General features: G+C 49.7%; 1 protein-coding gene across 1 annotated transcript in view; it reads right to left on the reverse strand.

Annotated features, from left to right (window-relative positions):
• The window catches only part of NRP2 (neuropilin 2), a gene marked incomplete at its 5' end in the record, with an annotated part of 75,304 nt that overhangs the window by 37,959 nt on the left and 20,878 nt on the right, over positions 1–16,467 (reverse strand). The window contains 8 exons of the mRNA XM_009872164.1: positions 1,104–1,248; positions 2,516–2,725; positions 2,764–2,906; positions 3,199–3,340; positions 11,764–11,919; positions 12,956–13,125; positions 14,946–15,101; positions 15,679–15,909. Coding sequence (XP_009870466.1) covers positions 1,104–1,248; positions 2,516–2,725; positions 2,764–2,906; positions 3,199–3,340; positions 11,764–11,919; positions 12,956–13,125; positions 14,946–15,101; positions 15,679–15,909 — 1,353 coding nt within the window. The remainder of the gene's footprint in view (positions 1–1,103; positions 1,249–2,515; positions 2,726–2,763; positions 2,907–3,198; positions 3,341–11,763; positions 11,920–12,955; positions 13,126–14,945; positions 15,102–15,678; positions 15,910–16,467) is intronic.

Raw genomic sequence — 16,467 nt, forward strand, 5'->3', positions numbered from 1 at the left:
CAGTTCAGTGGGAGATTCGCCATTGAATTCAAATGATCACTATTAATTGTGTGTATGTGTTGTGTGATTTGCGGTTAAGTGTAACACATGTCACAGCACATCACAGGAGAAAAGCACAGTAAAGACTCCACAAAAGGGTGGAAATAAAAAGCTCTGTGCCCTTTAAGCTTCCTAGAATGGGAATTCTTACAATAAAATGCTTTCTACAGATGTGTTTATAAAATGGAAATCATACCTCTTTATCACTGACATCTGGACACCAGATTGGGATCTAAGCAGATTAATAAAAAATAAAGTACATTTTTAGAAAGGACAACTAGCCCCTGGCACTGAAAAGCTTGCATCGGACTCAATGAGCTGTTGGGTGCATTTTTGGCTTTTGGGGATGAAACTATGAAGCAATCAATCACCATTGAGCCTCAGAGGGTCAGAGGCACAGCCTCTACTGATTTCAGTGAGTATGTTAGTTTTCAACTCTATGCTAAAAACAGTGGTGACTACAAGGCATACCACTTGCAAAAAACAGGTGGGCAAAAGTGAACAAACTTCCCTGGTCTTAGGGATATTGTAGAGATGTCACAGAGTTAAATCCCCAACTGCATCTGCAAAATGATTTCCACGCAGGGTTCGAGGAGAGAAGGGCGCTTTACAACAAAGCCTTACTGTGGCAGCTCAAGATACCTGTACCAGTCACTGCACCCCTGCTTCTCCTCCTGCTCTTTACCTTGTCCATTTGAATTAAAAAGCCCAAACATTATCTAACAGAGCCTGCAAAAGTCTGTAAAACAACCTGCTGAAAGATCTGAAAGGAAGGAGAAGGGAGTTGGGGACAAATCCTGCATGTGACCTGTGTGGAAGCTTGGATTGGGGACCAAACATTGCCGCTACATCCCACATCAAGGCCAGTTCTTCCTGAGGTGGAAGTAAAAAGATGAGGTCAGGCCACACTGCAGGTCCTGCCCTCATGGCTGCAGTCCACCTGCCATGGCACGGCCCTGAGGTGGGACAATGGGGAGAGAAATAACCTTACACTTGCACATTGTTCATTTAGTGCCTGCTGCAGCCCCAATGGAGCCAGTGGCCAGAGGCGCAGGGGCTCCTACCTGTCCAGTCACAGCCCAGCACCTCCAGGCGCATTCCTATTCCCGCTGGGGACCACCTCTCTGGGTGCACTCGGACGTATTGGGCAGGAACAGGTTCAAACCTCCGGACTTCAGGGATATCGTAGTGAATGTTGCCTTCAAAAAGCTACAGAGAGAGAGAGAGAGAGAGAGAGAGAGAGAGTGTGAGAGAGAGAAGGCAAGTGATGTGCATATCCCACATGGTCTCCACCAGACTTGATAATTTTGAGTCTGTCAGGACGCAGCCACAGTTTGAAATAGTTTAGCTGTCCGACTCTGCACCATCGAGTCCAGCTGAGAAGAAATTGGGCTGTTTCTCTCAGTTTCAAGAGGACCAGACAGGCTGTTTCCAAGAAACTTGCACAATCTCTCTTGGCCTCTGCATTATATCCAGGGGTCAGATTCTGGTTCCAGCCACCCAGGGGAAGCCTGGGGAATATCCACTGACTTCACATATAAATAAGATCAGATTTGTCCCTTGGCAAATAACAAAGCTACTGCATGTTCTAGGACAGTGTAAATGCTCAGTTTTCCTCACAGTCTAAGTGCTGCTGCTTTTCAGGTTACATGCATGAACTCAAGTCTATGGGGAATAAACAGAGAGCTGTAGATGGCATCAGCCCTTCTGAGACTCATTTGTAGGATCTGGAAAACTTAAAACTTATCCAAATTTTCAGAAGCAGGCAAGCTTGCATAAAACCAGAACAGGCAGTAGCAGAGAATTCATTTATTCCTCAAACCCCATACCATTAAGCAGAAAGATTATGGGGAACTCCAACAGTATGGGAAAAGACGGAGAATTTCAGGGTCACACCATTGTGGCAAAAGGGACTTCAGATACAGCAGATTTCCCAGAGAGAAGTTGTAACTCATGTTCCTCTTCCAGGAAGAAGAAGAGTTCCTGTGCAAGCCACAACAGCCACATCTTTCCCCTTAAAGTAAGTAATTAGTTTGTGTCAAATATAATTGGACACACCATCTTGTGGGCTCTGACCTGCAGGAGTTGGGAAGACCAGAGGTTACGGCCACATCCCCAGGCCTGGTCCACAATAAGAAAGGAAGGGAAATTGCCATCTCTGGGGCAAGGTGGAACGCTACAGCCTCTAGTACAGCTTAGGAGCAGGTCCTGGGACACAACTTGGGATTTCACAGAATCATAGAATGGCCTGGGCTGGAAGAGACCTTAGAGAACATTTAATCCAACCTCCCTGTCATAGGCAGGGACGCCTCTCAACTAGATCAGACAACACATGGGGACTGAACGGGGACATGGTGACACCCAAACTCTCAGAGTCTCTGTAATGAGAGACAGCTAATTTCCCAAGACCCCATCAGGCCAACTGAAGACAGCCAGGAATATGTCTCATTTTGCAGCTGCTCCAGGCTTTGCCTACCTTGGCTTGCATTGTTTTGGGGTCCTGGATGAAATCCCAGTCCTTTCCATTCATGCTGTAGGCCACCTTAAACTTCTTCACGAAGGAGCGGGACTCGGTGGTGGTCACGCTGTCACCTCCGCGAGCCCCCTGGATAATGACGCCTCTGATATTCTTCGGGATGCCAAGGTCCACCTGCAGCCACTCCTCCCCAGGCTGTGCCTGGGGACACTCTCCAGCCGCCCCGCCCCAGGCTGGTCCTGGGGGACACGGGGAAACCAGCCTGAGCGGCTGCTCACCAGGCGGGCCATACTGGGAGACCAGTCGTAGCCTCTGATGGAAGAGGCTGAGATCTGCGAGTCAGGGATGAGGCCAGAAAGCATTCCCAGCAAGCTGGAACAGGGTGAATCTGCAGGAAAGGAAAAGGCATGAATAGCCAGGGTGGCCGAAGGGAGCGCTTGTGGTTTCCCCTTCAGATTTAAACTCTGGGCACTAAACCAGCACCAGCACTGGGCAGTTCCTCCTCGCCTTCAGGGGTTTGGTTGCCTGTCCCTCCAAGTGAATCCCTTGGGATGGGTGCCTCCATGCTGCTCACGGTGTCACCATTCCCACCCCAAGCAGACATGACAGCTGCAGGAGACAGCACCCTGGGACAGGCTGTTGGATGGACAGAGGGGAGGGTTGAGGCCAGGCCCCCCCCCCGGTGGCCCGCCAGCCATACAGCTCCAGCCTCAGGGCGATGCCATTGTGCCAGCTCTGGGGACGGATGCGCACAAAACGTGTGAGCACTGGGCTGTGGATCTTGTTGAGAACCACCTCTGTGGCGTCCTCGTTGGCCTGAAATGTCTGCAAGGGAGAGGGAGCACAAATACGGTTACACCCTCTCCAGGATGTAACTTTCTTCTCCAGAAAGAAATAACCAGATCAGCAGTTGAAATGATCTCAGCAGGGAAAAATGAGGAGAGGCTTTCTGGGCTGGGCAAACACCCAGAGGCAGGCAAGTGGAGCTGAGCTGCTTGTACAATGACATGGTGGATAGGCTTGCCCATTGGGCGGGCAACCCAGAAGCTTGCCGCCCCACAGCCTCTCACAGTATTCTGAGGCACCTCAGATTCTCAGGCCACAGCTGCTTTGACCTTGTCCCCAAACCCAGAGCTGCTGCAAGGTGAAGGGCAAGACATTCCCGAACGCTGCGTGAGATCTTGCCTCCCCTCTGCAGGTAGATGGGCTGACATCCTGACACATCCTCACACTGAGCTCCACCGAGAAGCATCGTGTGCAAGCAGCATCGTGCAAGCAGGGAGGATGCCACCGCTGCCTGAGGCAACAAGCTGAAGTCCTAGCCAGCCTCTCATCCCTGCTTCTCCTGCGTACATGCAGCCCACCACACAGAGACAGCTTTTTGGGAGAGTTTATGATCTGATGTGATATGAAAAAGCTGCTGTCTTACCAGATGGCCATGATAATCAATAACTACCACATGGACATTAGATCCAACCCTGCTGCCCATTATTTTAACAGGCCGGACAAGGACTGGATACTTAGGTTTCTGTTTCAGGCTGCGGAGGCATAGTGGGTATGGGGTAAAGAGGGAATACTCAACCTGAGGGTAATTTCCAACCCTTTCTCTGCCCTCAGTATAAAGCACTAAAGCTCACAGGCCAAGGCTGCAGGTATTGCCCGCTTTCCCTTCAAGCACACCGGCTCTCGGGATAGGGCTAGAGCATCCTCCAATTCCAGCCAGAAGTCACATCGGCACCAAGATGTTGGCTGGGCTCTTCTGCAGGCTCCTACCCTGCATATGCTGTGCTAAGCACCGGAGCTCCTGCTAAGTTTATCTCAGAGCAAAGCAGAAGAGTGTAATCTCTGGCACCGATCTCCTTCTGTCAGAGACAAGAGTCAAACAATTCAACTGCACATCCCTGTGGTCTGGGACAGAAAAAGGGGTGAGGAGATAACTGCTATTCAAGGCAAGAATCCAGGTTAAGAAGCATTTTATAAACCTCCCACTGCTCTAGGCCTGCAGATAGCACATGTAACTGCTCTCCTCCCCGGATCCAGCTCGCCAGGGTGTGTGCGGGGTGTTTGCAGAGGGGGCCAGAGGCTGTTCGCAGCAGCAGAACCAGCTCTGGGTTGCCCTTGCACATCACTGTCCGGCCCGGGATAGCCAGCCCTACTGCCAGAGCAGGGAACAGCCACCCCACAGAGGGCCTTGGCTGTAAATCTGGCTGGTAACTGGGATTTTGGGTTGATGTGAATTTGAGCAGAAATGCTAATCTGGAGAATATATAACATGCTGCTACCGTTTAGCAGCACAGCATGGTTTATGTGTTTTTAATATCCTATTTTATCCTGCCTGACCCCACTTCTCATCCTTTTTCTTGCTCAGCAGACACCAAATAACCTCTTTTCCAGTAGGAGGGCTATAAGAAGAGTGGTTACTGTGAAACACTCTCCAGGCATGCATGTGTGTGTGTTATAAACCTGTGGGAACACACACACATAGGCTGAAAGGATACATTTCCACATGACAGCAAAGCCTTCAGCTTTACATCAACACAGAAGGTGGCACACGACACCTTACCTCTGAACCTAACACCGGAGGACAGGAAATGTTTATCTGAGCTGGTGCAACTATTTTAGCATGAGAAGCAGCATGTCAGGACATCCCAAAGGTCCCTCTGTTCCAGAGGACAGCTCCTGATGGTCGCCCCAGCAGATAACCAGAGCAGCAAGCCTGGGTAATTTTTCTCCTGGCAACCCCTTCTTGCTTCCCACAATCAGCAGTTTGAAGACTCCATGAGCCAAAGGTTGCATATGGACCGGCATGTTTAACAGTCACTGACGAGGTTTGCTGCTCTTTTTGGTTTAACATATTTCCAGTTTTGTTCTTTTTTAGCTCACTTCGCACATACGAGCACCAGGGGCCAGAATCCAAATTTACACCAGCGTAATTTGTTGCTGACTTCTGCAAAGTCAAACTTGACAGAAAGCAGAAGCAGGACTGAGCCCAAAAACTTTATCACTACCACATGCATTGCTGAAAGCATCTCTTACACCACCTTAGTCCAAACCACCTGCTTCCAAGGAGAGTAACCTCAATTCTGCTTTAGATTTGAGGCCCAGTAATTTCCTCAGGCTAGATCACATTCGATAAGCTACGCAACTCTGAATGGGGCCTCGACACTTTGGACTGCCAGCTTCTGAGGGCAGAAACGGCACCAAACCTCCAGCCCTAGTATGAGCTGTGCTGGCAGGACATGCCCTGGTGAACCCTGTTTCCGAAAAGGCTCAACTGATCACAAGAAGTCATTGCTTCGCACTCCGTTCCGCATAACATAAAGGGGCCATTTTCAGAGGGTGGGTGCTTAGCACTGTTAGAAAAGCAGGGTCCTTCCATGCGCCTGGCCCTTCAGCCTCCTTCCCAAGTGGAAATGTGGGGCAAGCCCGCAGGTCCTGATGCTACTGACCAGAGTCTGACCCTGAGCGTATGGTTTCTCTACACTGAAAATGCCCTCAGAGCCCAAGCACACTATGGAGAGAGTCCCATTGACTTGAACAGGCTCTATATCCTGCTTCAAATTAGCACTCACGGCATGGGAAAAACTAGCAGGAAAATGTGTGAAATTCGGAGCGCCAAGAAAGCAAAGATTTCTTCCCCCTCACCAAAATAGAACATTGCTATTCCTCCCATCCTATCTGCTTCCCATCCCACTCAGCACATATTTTGAGCCAAGTCTTTGAATGGTGTAAATCAACATATCTCCATCGAAGTATAAGAAGTCACAGTAATTTACACCAGCAAAAAAAAAAAAAAATCTGGCTGTGATCTAGGGAGATAGATAGATACGCCCTCAGCAGAGAGCATACATGCGCCTGCGCATGCACATGCACTAAAGGGCGATGGAGCCAGAAGACGAATGGGAAAACCGTTCAGAAATTAAAAGCACCTTCCAAGAACCAATCAAGGGAACTCATTTTCACCACTGCATCACAAAGCTGCCCATCTCCTCCCCATATACTTTATGTTTACTTCCATTTCAGTCCAGTCAGCAGTTCTACACATAAAATTAAATTGATAATCAATGAGAGCTGACCTGCCTAATTAATTTACTGCAGATAGCAAATGGTGGAAGATTAATAAGTCTAGGCTAAAGGAGGATTGGGCAAGTTTTCCACGCGTGCACACAAGCAAGCTCCACACCAACACCTACAAGTTGTATTTCCGACGCATTGGAACCACAGCGGGCTGATGGGGGGATTTCTGAAGCTGCATTAGTTCCAGTGGGTATGGGAATTGTGCCAATGACAGTGTCGAGTGAAGGGAGGGAAGGGCAGGGAGACAAAAAGTTCCATGAAGTCAAAGAGGCAGCAAGTCCAGGAGGAGGCAGGAGGCAACCTTTCTCCTGCTTTATTTATTGTGCTGCTTGGCCACTATACAATTTCTTGGGGAGCTAAAGAAAGCAGCTGGGGGAGGCAGAGGAGAAGGCCAAGGATGGCAGCAGCTCTGCCTTCCTCTGTATGTATGTGTCTCTCTGGACCCACTAAATTTACTGCAGGATTATGTTACTCTCGTGGAGACAGAGCCCTGGAACAGAGCATGCTAACAGGATTAGGGCTTCAGGATTTAGACAGAGAAGCATGAAGGAGAAAAGTAGGAGAGATTATTTCCCTTGTCAGATAGGGAAGGCATAAAATGGGGCATGTTTGATGGTAGGAGGATTTTGGCTTGAGTGGAGGGTGGATAGCTCTGGATTTATTAAATCCAGGAACAAGGAGGTAAAAGAAAAATGATACTTGGCAACACTCAATGAAGCACGGCCGTCTGGGCAAGGCACAGCGTGCTAGGCTGGACTTGCCAGCACTGTGTCTTTGAGAGGCTCTACTCAGATCTGCGAGTCACCAGAGACAGGAGGAGTGGCACTCTGTTAGCCTGCAAAGGAGATATCAGGCCCAGAAGTACAAAGCTGCAGTCTTGCTAGGAAAGTTAGGGCTGTAATTCTCCCCTGGTACTGCACCAAAAGTGAATGTGCAGAGCTGACCTTCCCAAAGCCTGACATCTTTGTGCTGCCTGCAAAAGCAGCAGAAGGAGGCCGAGACCTGGGGATGCTTCTGGGCAAACCCTCTACATCACAATGTTTACACACAGAAGCACTTGTGGCCTTCTGGCTGATCGTGCAAGCTTTTCCCATGTTCTCCAGATAAAGAAGCCACAGGACTGAAAGCTTTTCTCTCCCTCCCCAGATGAATGAACACAGGAGACCTCATAAACAACTGAAAGGACAGAAGAACGTTCCTAAGGCAAGGCACAAGGGTCTCCAAGGAGTCCTCCTCAATATTCTCTGATGGCACCAAACATCTCTGATGCCCTCAGCAACATGCACAGCTGAGATATGTGGCTCTTTGCAGCAATTCAACCCACCTTCTTGCATCCACCTGAAATACTACTTAGGAAGGCAAGCTGATAACAAGCACAAAGCCGTCAAAATGAGCAGGAAATGGGAAATGCACATCAGCTGGATCTTGCTGCCATTTCTCATCCATTGACTTCTACAGATTCTTAAACCAAATGCTTCAGTTGCATTGTCCCATTTCACACACAGAGCATTAGAGGCAGTGCAAGCACCCATCACAATCCCAATCAACCCCAAATGCTGAAATCTGTCCTGTCTGCCTGCCCCTCCGCACACTAGATGATCACCACGAGTTGATCTCTGCAGTTACTAAGAGAGAGCAGCTCAGACCAGAGAAGCTGGAACCTGAGACTCTACAGAGAAGGAAGTGAATCAGAATGGATGAGCATTTTGTTTTCCGATAAAATCCTCATAATTGAATCTGTTTGAAAAAAATAGGCAAAAATAAAAGGTCAAATCCTGCCAGGTGCTCTCTTCCTTCCTTGGGTTCAGGAGCGAGCTGTTGTTTTCTAAAGACATTTGCAAACAGCCAGATAAGATCTCGGCACGAACCCAGGGTCGGTGCCTGGAAGATAACCTCCAGGGACACTGACCCTGTGTGACATAGAGGGGGAGGCAACACAGAGGGGAAACGCCAGAGCAGCATTTCTGGTGCAGGGTTTGTCCCATGGGGATGTGCTGGTGGGTAGTAAGGGGCGAGTATGGGGCAGCACGTGGTGGTGGCTGCTCTCCTCCCTGTCTCCTCTCTTGAGGGACACACAGGAAGACAGCTCTGTACCTTGGGCCAGGTGGTAGGGTTTAGCCATTCCTCCTGGCGCCACACCCCAGGCAAGGACAGAGCATGTCCCAGCCTGGACGGAGGGACATCTGGGGTGTGCTGGGATGGGCTTTGTGGGGCATGGGCTGCCATGCCTGGAGAAAACCCAGCATGGATGGGGGGGAAAAGGGGGAAGATGTGAGTGTAGGTCTCCACTCTTGCTGCCCACAGACCTGCCACTGCCTTCCCACTCCAGAAACGCAGCCGTGCTTGGCACAGAAACAGCTCAGCCAGCCCTGTCTGCCGCGAGCACGTATTAATCTTGTTTTCCTTTGCTTCACCCTGCCTTTCCCACTTCCCTCACCATGAGTGTCAGCAGCTGGGGACTCAAAAGGTGAACTATCATATTTCACAGGGAAACATCCTGGCCCCACTGTCCTCCAAAACATGGGAGGGAGGGCAGGTGGTGAGCAAAAGAGAGGAGGTCATAGCTTCCCCTACTCCGCAGAGAGCATCATCCCCTCCTCGCTCCTCCTGCACTCACTGGTTTTCTCTTGCTATAGCTCCCCAATGAAGAGGCAAAATGTTAGCTGACCCACCTAAAAGCTTTGCTTTTGGCCTACACAGCCGACAGAAATTCAGAGCAGTGTTTGATACATCCCATATGCTTATGTGTGCATGTACATATATATATATATGAGTGTATATATATATGTGTATGTGTGTGTATATATATATATATGCATGTATATAGAGGAATCGAGAGTCCCTGTCTGTCCACCCCCTCCCCTTCCTCCGCACTCTTCATGGCACTGAATCAAGCTGCGGCAGACTTGACAAATCTATTTGGCATGGTTCGCTCCACCGTTGCAGCCCGAACTGTGAGGAGCGCCGTGCTGACGCAGAGAGGAATCTGCACCTTGAATACAGACATCTGGGAGCCTGCCTAACGCAGGAACGGCGAGGATTAACACAGGAGGGGAATGTGGCGCCAGAGCCCCCCCTGGCACCAGCCTAAGAGTGAGGGGCTTTGTCCTGGCCCTGCTGCGGAACAGCAGCTGGCGGCCAGTCATTGGACAGGGAGGGAAAGGAGGCACCCGGATGCAAAGGGTAGGTGAGCCACCAAAAAGCAATTACTTATCCCCCAGCCTCGGGAGGTGGCTGCTAAATTGAGGCCAGAACATGGGAACAAAGTGAGACTGGAATGAAGGAGTAAAAAAAGGGAGGTTAGCTTTTTCTTCATTTTGTATGAAGTGAGAAAATAGAGTAGAAAAAAGCTGATAGGACTCAAGGGCCAAATCCTGAAATGGTGGCAATTCTTGTGGCTATGAGACTGCTTTTGGGTGACACCAGCCAGGCTTTATGGTCTTGTTGGAGCGATGTATGTGGGCCCAGCAGCACTTGAACTAGCCATGCTGTCCTGCTCCACCATTGCTGAGGATCCTGTGCCCAATGTCCAGGACATCTACTCTCCGCTGTGACTAAAACCGCCCTCCAGGCCAGACTCTCGCGCCAGTTAGGCTCCAAAAGATAAATTTATTGCCAGTGGTCATCTGAAACACTGAACTGTGTATTTAGCCCACCTCTCTGCCTGGTGTGTTGCCAATCTCCCACCTCAGCTTACAGAAATGGTCCCAGAGAGACATCAAACTTACTCATTTCCACAGGGTACCAAGGGTAAGGAGAGATGGTCCCGGTTAATAGAAAGGTCTGCTGTGGCCACTGCATCCTGGGAGAGCACAGAGCCTCCACACCAGCACGTGGCCACCACGTTGGGGCTATATGTGAGTTCTGCCACAAGCTGTGCCCCCAGAGCCAGCCTGCCCAGGGTCTGGGGGAGCCTGGCTGCTGATTCTCCCAAAGTGTGCTGGGCTGCCCCATGCCTCCATTTCCCTGCATCTAAAATAGGACTAACACCACCTCTGTAGTACGTGAGGAGGTTAACTACTCCAAATATTGGAGGTATGAGACCCTGCTAGGGGCCTCTGCACAGACAGGACAGGTTCTGGGAAGCAGAGTGAACTTGAACCATGAGACACACTTGTGGGGAAGGGGAAATCATGCAGCCCAGAAGGGAAGGAAATGTCTGGATGAATCCTGGACAAGGCAGGCTACTGCATTTCATACCAGCAGCGCCTGTGCCAGCAAAAGGACGGGACAGCTGATTTAGCAGAAGCGCTGAACAAGCAGAAATTGCTAGGACATGCCTGCTGGGGGAGGTGCCACCAAGTTCATGCAGATAGATTAGGGCACATCAACGAAGAGGACCTGAGCTGCAGCAGTAGTGCTGGTGGGCACCACAGAAAAGCAAGGAAGGGCTTTCCCCAGGTGCCCTTAACCAAGGGACAACCACATGATCAAGGCAAATGACAGAACAGGACCAGCCCAGCACCATGGCTGCTTAACCCCTCCTCCCTGTATGACAAAGAACCCACGTGGACCACCTCGAGCTGACCTTGCCCGGCCATGTGGCAGCACCCACAAAGCTTGGAAGGGCTGCATATCCACATTTGCTCTCCCTCCTCCTCGCTCCCACACGGCGAGAGCATGCAGCAGCTCCCAGGTCTCAGTGCACCCCTGCTGTCCGTGCCTGCTAGCACAGATCCCACAGCTCTGGCAGTCTGTATTGCCCCTCATTATTTATTGTTCATTTTGTTCTCTGGGATGGTGCGAGATCCTCTCTTAGGGTTTGTGCTCTTTCATTTCCAGGCCTCGGTAACTCCTGAACTACAGTTTCACGTGGTTTTGCAATTGTTAACCCAGCATGCTGATGGTGCTACGGCCATAAAACCTCAATGAATCTTGTACAGCAAAACACAGGCTGTGAAAGCATTTTCTCCTTCATTTGCAGTCAAAGAACATACTCTCGTCACCACGAAAGATGCGACAGCAGCCAGGTTTTCCAAGGAATAGTGTTTCCTCATGGCCGTGTAGAGGAGAATTTTTGCTGAGAGCATCATCAGTCTTTTAACTTTCATCAGAAAAAGGGTCTCTCTCAGATTAAACCCTCTGGGCCTGTAAAGTCTCTCCAATCTCTTCCCTCTTGACAGCTGCAAGACTCACCAAGGTGCATGCAAAAGACATAAAAAGACCTTTACCTTGTGGTTTTTCCCATGTCTATACATCATCCAGTCCTCCCCATTGGTGCTGACCTCCAGCTTGTAGGTACGGACATAGTAGCCATTCTGGGTTTCTCTGGAGATGGCACCTTGTGTGGCAATGGCTGTGAGCACAGTGAGGAAGTGCAGGTCCACCTTTCCAGGGGAAAAAGGGACAAGAGGAAGAGTGGTGACCACCTGAGAGCTTAGACCAGCTAGTTAGTTCCTCCCTCTGCCTCTAAAAAACGAGAAGGTGTGAATTCAGTCTGTCTCACTCCATCTGTGGGCACACACGTCAACAGACACAAACGACTCAGGCTGACTTCAGCGGGATGCTTGCAGATAGGACTGTGGAACAAGAGTAACTAAGGATCTTGATGTCTGTCCGTATGGGACCATCACAAAGCCTTCTTCCTGCCTCAAAAAGGATCTGCACAGAAGCACGTGTCCATTAAATCAAGACATGTAAAATAAAAGCATAATGCTCAATTAGCAAGTACTGCAGCTCTTGGTTTTCCCTTGTCTATTTTTTTTTCCGTTTTGTTTTGTTTTTTTACAATGTGGGTTGAGAAAGGTCAGCAGAGCTGGCTTTGTAGCACTGCCATGAATGAAGAATGGGATGTCTGCTAGAGGCAATGACATTCACCACCTCCCGTTTCTAGTGCCCTTTAGCAAGCAGTGTCTCACAGCAATGTGACACGGCCAGAAACCCTGTGCGGAGAGACTGTGGCTCTAACTAGCTCTCAGGGAAAGCCTCTGCTCTGTCAGGCCCCTACCTGACACCAGCCTGCTCATGCTTCTTGCATCACTGATGAGATAAATATTATTCTAGCTGCTTTGCCATGTGCCCCCTGGAGACTTTAGTCCTCATGCCAGTGACATAGTCAGTGGCCCTTGTAAGTGGCAGAGGTCCCTCAGTCTCTGTCAATATGCTGGGAAGTCCATGGAGGTTTTGGGCAGAAAGGAGGGGGTGGGAGAGGGACAGGGCATGAGTCAGCCCTCGTGCAGGCACGCTAATTGGAGAGCCAGCCTGTTGCATTTCACAGTGGCACTGCAGCTCCCCTGCTGCTCGCTCCCTGTTAGCCACAGAGGCAATAAAAAATTCAACAAGCCTTATGGTCGAGGGTCAGTTTAACAGCGTGACATTCCATTTGGTGGGGGAGGAGGTGAGGGTGCTGGAAAGTGTGCACACCTGGAGATACTCTTTGTTGCTGTCTACATTGGGAGTCCAACCGTTGTCATCACTGTTGAGTCGACTCTGTTGAGGGGTCCATCGTCCATCTGAGTAGGTGGAGGAGGCAGTGATCTGCATGTTGGAGATCCTGCCAGACTCCATCCCCAATGGCACGTTGCACTGGAAGTCTGGAATGGACACACACGCACACAGATCAGCTTACAGTCTTTACTCCCAAGTGGAAGGCAGCCCTGAACTATCCTTCCCAGCTAACCCCAAGCAAAGCTGCCTGCCTGAAAAGATTAACAGATCTACACCACCTTGCAGGTTGTGTGTGCTCACATAATTGCATTGCCCTCTAAAATCTAATACAGTCCAGATCTTTCTCCCTTTTTCTATTCCCTTCATCTTTGCAGTTTTGACAGAATTCTGTCTCTTCCTTCCCTCCATCTCCACCAAGATGTCCTAAGTCCCCTTGCCACAAAGCTCCTCATCTTCTTGAAGGTTTGAGATGAAATCTAAGCACTGACAAGGCAAGAAGTATGGGCAGACAGAACAGGAGGGTGTTTACTGCTCTGTTGCTGGCAGGAACGTCAAGGCCTGGAACGGGTAAGTTTAGAGTTTTTGCGTGCGTATGAGAGCATGCATGCGTGTGTGTATGTGTCCGTGCACTATATGTGATATTGGCCCCAGAGGAATTAACCAGCCAAGAATATGAAAGGCTCTGGTATGCTTTCATTTGGGTTTCCTCACTTCTAAGGCTTTAAAAGTCACAATTAGCTCAATCTTACTGCACATCTCATTTTATGGCAGCTGTCCTGTAAAAACAATAGCACAGAAAACACTGATAGGAAATGCCACATGGGCTCAAGCGTGCCACTGTTGTAAACCAATGAGACTTCACCAAACTGCCTGCGCTTTTAATGTGGCCAAATCAACCCTGGCTGGAAATGATGGGCCAAGTTAAGATCTCAACAGTATTATTGAAGTTTCAATTTACACTAGCATAAATAAAAACAGGCTTGGCCCTTTAACAGCTCTTATGCTTGATTTCTCAAGCTTTATGTGTCATTAACATTTTATTTCCCAATCTTTTTAAGGTACAGAAGAGAAAGAGGATTAAAGAACAGATCAACTGAGTGTAGAGATAGGTAACGGTGAAGAGCTCACGCTTGTCTGTAACTCTGACAGCCTCAGCAGAACATCCCTAACTCAGTCACAGAGCAAGAGCCCGTAACACAGCTGCTCTAGTGGTGCACAACCCCTCCTCTACACTGCTCTCCATCAAGGGCTTTCAGCGTTGGGTCAGGGACCTCCTCTTTCTCTGGAACTGAGGGATGTCCTGAAGGCTTCTTCTGTTGTATCAAAGGTTCACTGCAAACAAAGGTCAAGAACTGTAGCTCTGATGTAGATACCATGGGAAAACAAACTAAATCTTTTCTCGCCTGTAAGCATTATCACGAAGAATCAAAATGCTCTTCATACTCAGAACACACAACTTACTTCTTCCCTCCACATCAATGAATCTCCCTTTAATAAGGGATTTAAAACAAACTTTAGTTTGAAATTTCTAGAGCTTTAGGCACTTTTGATTAGACAGCCAAGAAATTGCAATTTGTAGTTTTGGGCTGTGAATTTTTGGAAAACCAAAGAGAAGAGAGAATACCCTCCCCCATGCTTTAATGAATCTGCTACATCCACTGGGCTGAAGCTTTTCCCTAAATCCTTTGGGCTCAGCACATATGTGAAGAATTCTGCCCCAAAAGGTACTGAGAAGACTTCCTGAGCAAATGAAAAGTGAAAGAAAGGTCAGAAAGTCTGATTCTTGCTGAAATCTCACTTCCATGAGAAACACAGACCACACCTAGTGCAATTGCTATCTGCCCTGCTGGTGGGGGACCAGTCCCTGGACACATCTAGCATGCCTTAATCTCGCACGTGCTAAGGGAAAGACTTGGAAAAACAGGTGACACAACTGCCTAAGTGTCTGCACATGTTTCAAACTTACTTTCTGGGACTTCCTGCTGGAGCAAGTAGTACTGAGCAGAGAAACCGTCTTTAGCCACTGCCAGGTCCGTGTGGAAGGTGAGCGAGAGGACGCCGGTGGTTGAACGGATGTCCGACGGCATCTTAGTGCCACAGTACCTGCCTATCAAGGGGCCGACTGCAAAAGAAAGAGCAGCAAAGGTAGCACCTGCTTTTCCACTGGCCTCCTGGGTTACCAGCAGATTGGCATCACTTAGCAGGGATGCCTCAGCAGAACTGATTGGGATAAAAGAAAGGCTTTGGGGATGGGCTAAATTTTACATCCACTGGCCTGGTGCCATGCAGTACGCTGCGCAGAAATATCCATTGCAGCAGGCGTTGCTCTGCGATTGCTGGGAAATGCTCCAAACTGCTCTGTTCCTCAGCGTTGGTATAGGGAAGGGAGGTCCTCCCAGCACTGCATGAAGCCACTGCATGAACTTACCGTCCCCTGAGGGAGGACCAGCAGTATCTTGGAATCTCCCATGGGGCTCTTCAGATCAGCAGTCACAACAGAGCAACAGTTTGGGGTTTAATGCATGCAGCCCTCTGCAAGTGCACTGTCCCCACAGCCTGCCACGGCACACCCTGACAGCAGGCTGCAGCCACGTCTGAGGTCAGGCAACTTTGGCGTTCAGACATAGACCACACAGTTTTGGAGCTTTGTGAGACACCAAGAGAGGCTGAGGGCAGCAGCGCAGCACCCCATGGCTTACCCTGAGGGATACCGTCCCAGATGTCCAGCCAGTCGTACTTGCAGTCTCCTTCTCCGGCCTGCAGCGGGTCATGCTCAAGGTCAAAGAGGAGAAAGTGGAGGAGGATTTCTGTCTTTGGCTTGGCTATGATGGTGAAGACACAGTCCAGGTTGTGTGGATACTTGTCAGGGAAACCTGGAGACTCAATAGTGCCGTTGGAGGCAGTGAAGTTTCTGGAGCAGTCCTCAGAGCCTGTAGTGGCAGGAAAAAATCCACAACCTTAGTGACAACGCACCTTAATGCCAACAGCTTGACACTGTGGAAACCCATTTGGAGCTTAGAGGGGTTGTGTATTCACTTCTGGAAACATCCTATAACTTAAGAGATGTGTGAATCGCTGTAAGGACCAAGAGGGTAATTTTCAAAAGCTTTTCACTGGTGGAGAGACAAGGTCCATGCATTCACTGGAGTAAACGAATCCCTCAGACAGCTCTGCAAACGTAACCTGTATGTCACTGCTGATCCCCCTGCCAGTTACGTCAAAACCAGGAGAGTGATCCCATCCAAAGCCACTGCTGCAATTGGTCAGGCCAGCACATTGCCACGTCCCCCATGCTGGTGGTGACAGCCCTGGTAGGGAAGGGAGGCCACACCAAGCTGGGCTGGGCTTTATCTGCAAGCCCTGACCACTGTAAGTTGGGTTCCCAAAGAGTGACGGCATCTGGTGCCCCAAGGCCTGTGGAGGAGCCAGCCAACACGCAGGGGGCTGCCATAGGTGGTCCTCACTGCCACAGCTGCCACCCCCCACCC

This window comes from Apaloderma vittatum, unplaced genomic scaffold, assembly GCF_000703405.1.
Source record: "Apaloderma vittatum isolate BGI_N311 unplaced genomic scaffold, ASM70340v1 scaffold33520, whole genome shotgun sequence".
In the NCBI taxonomy this organism is placed as follows: Eukaryota; Metazoa; Chordata; class Aves; order Trogoniformes; family Trogonidae; genus Apaloderma; species Apaloderma vittatum.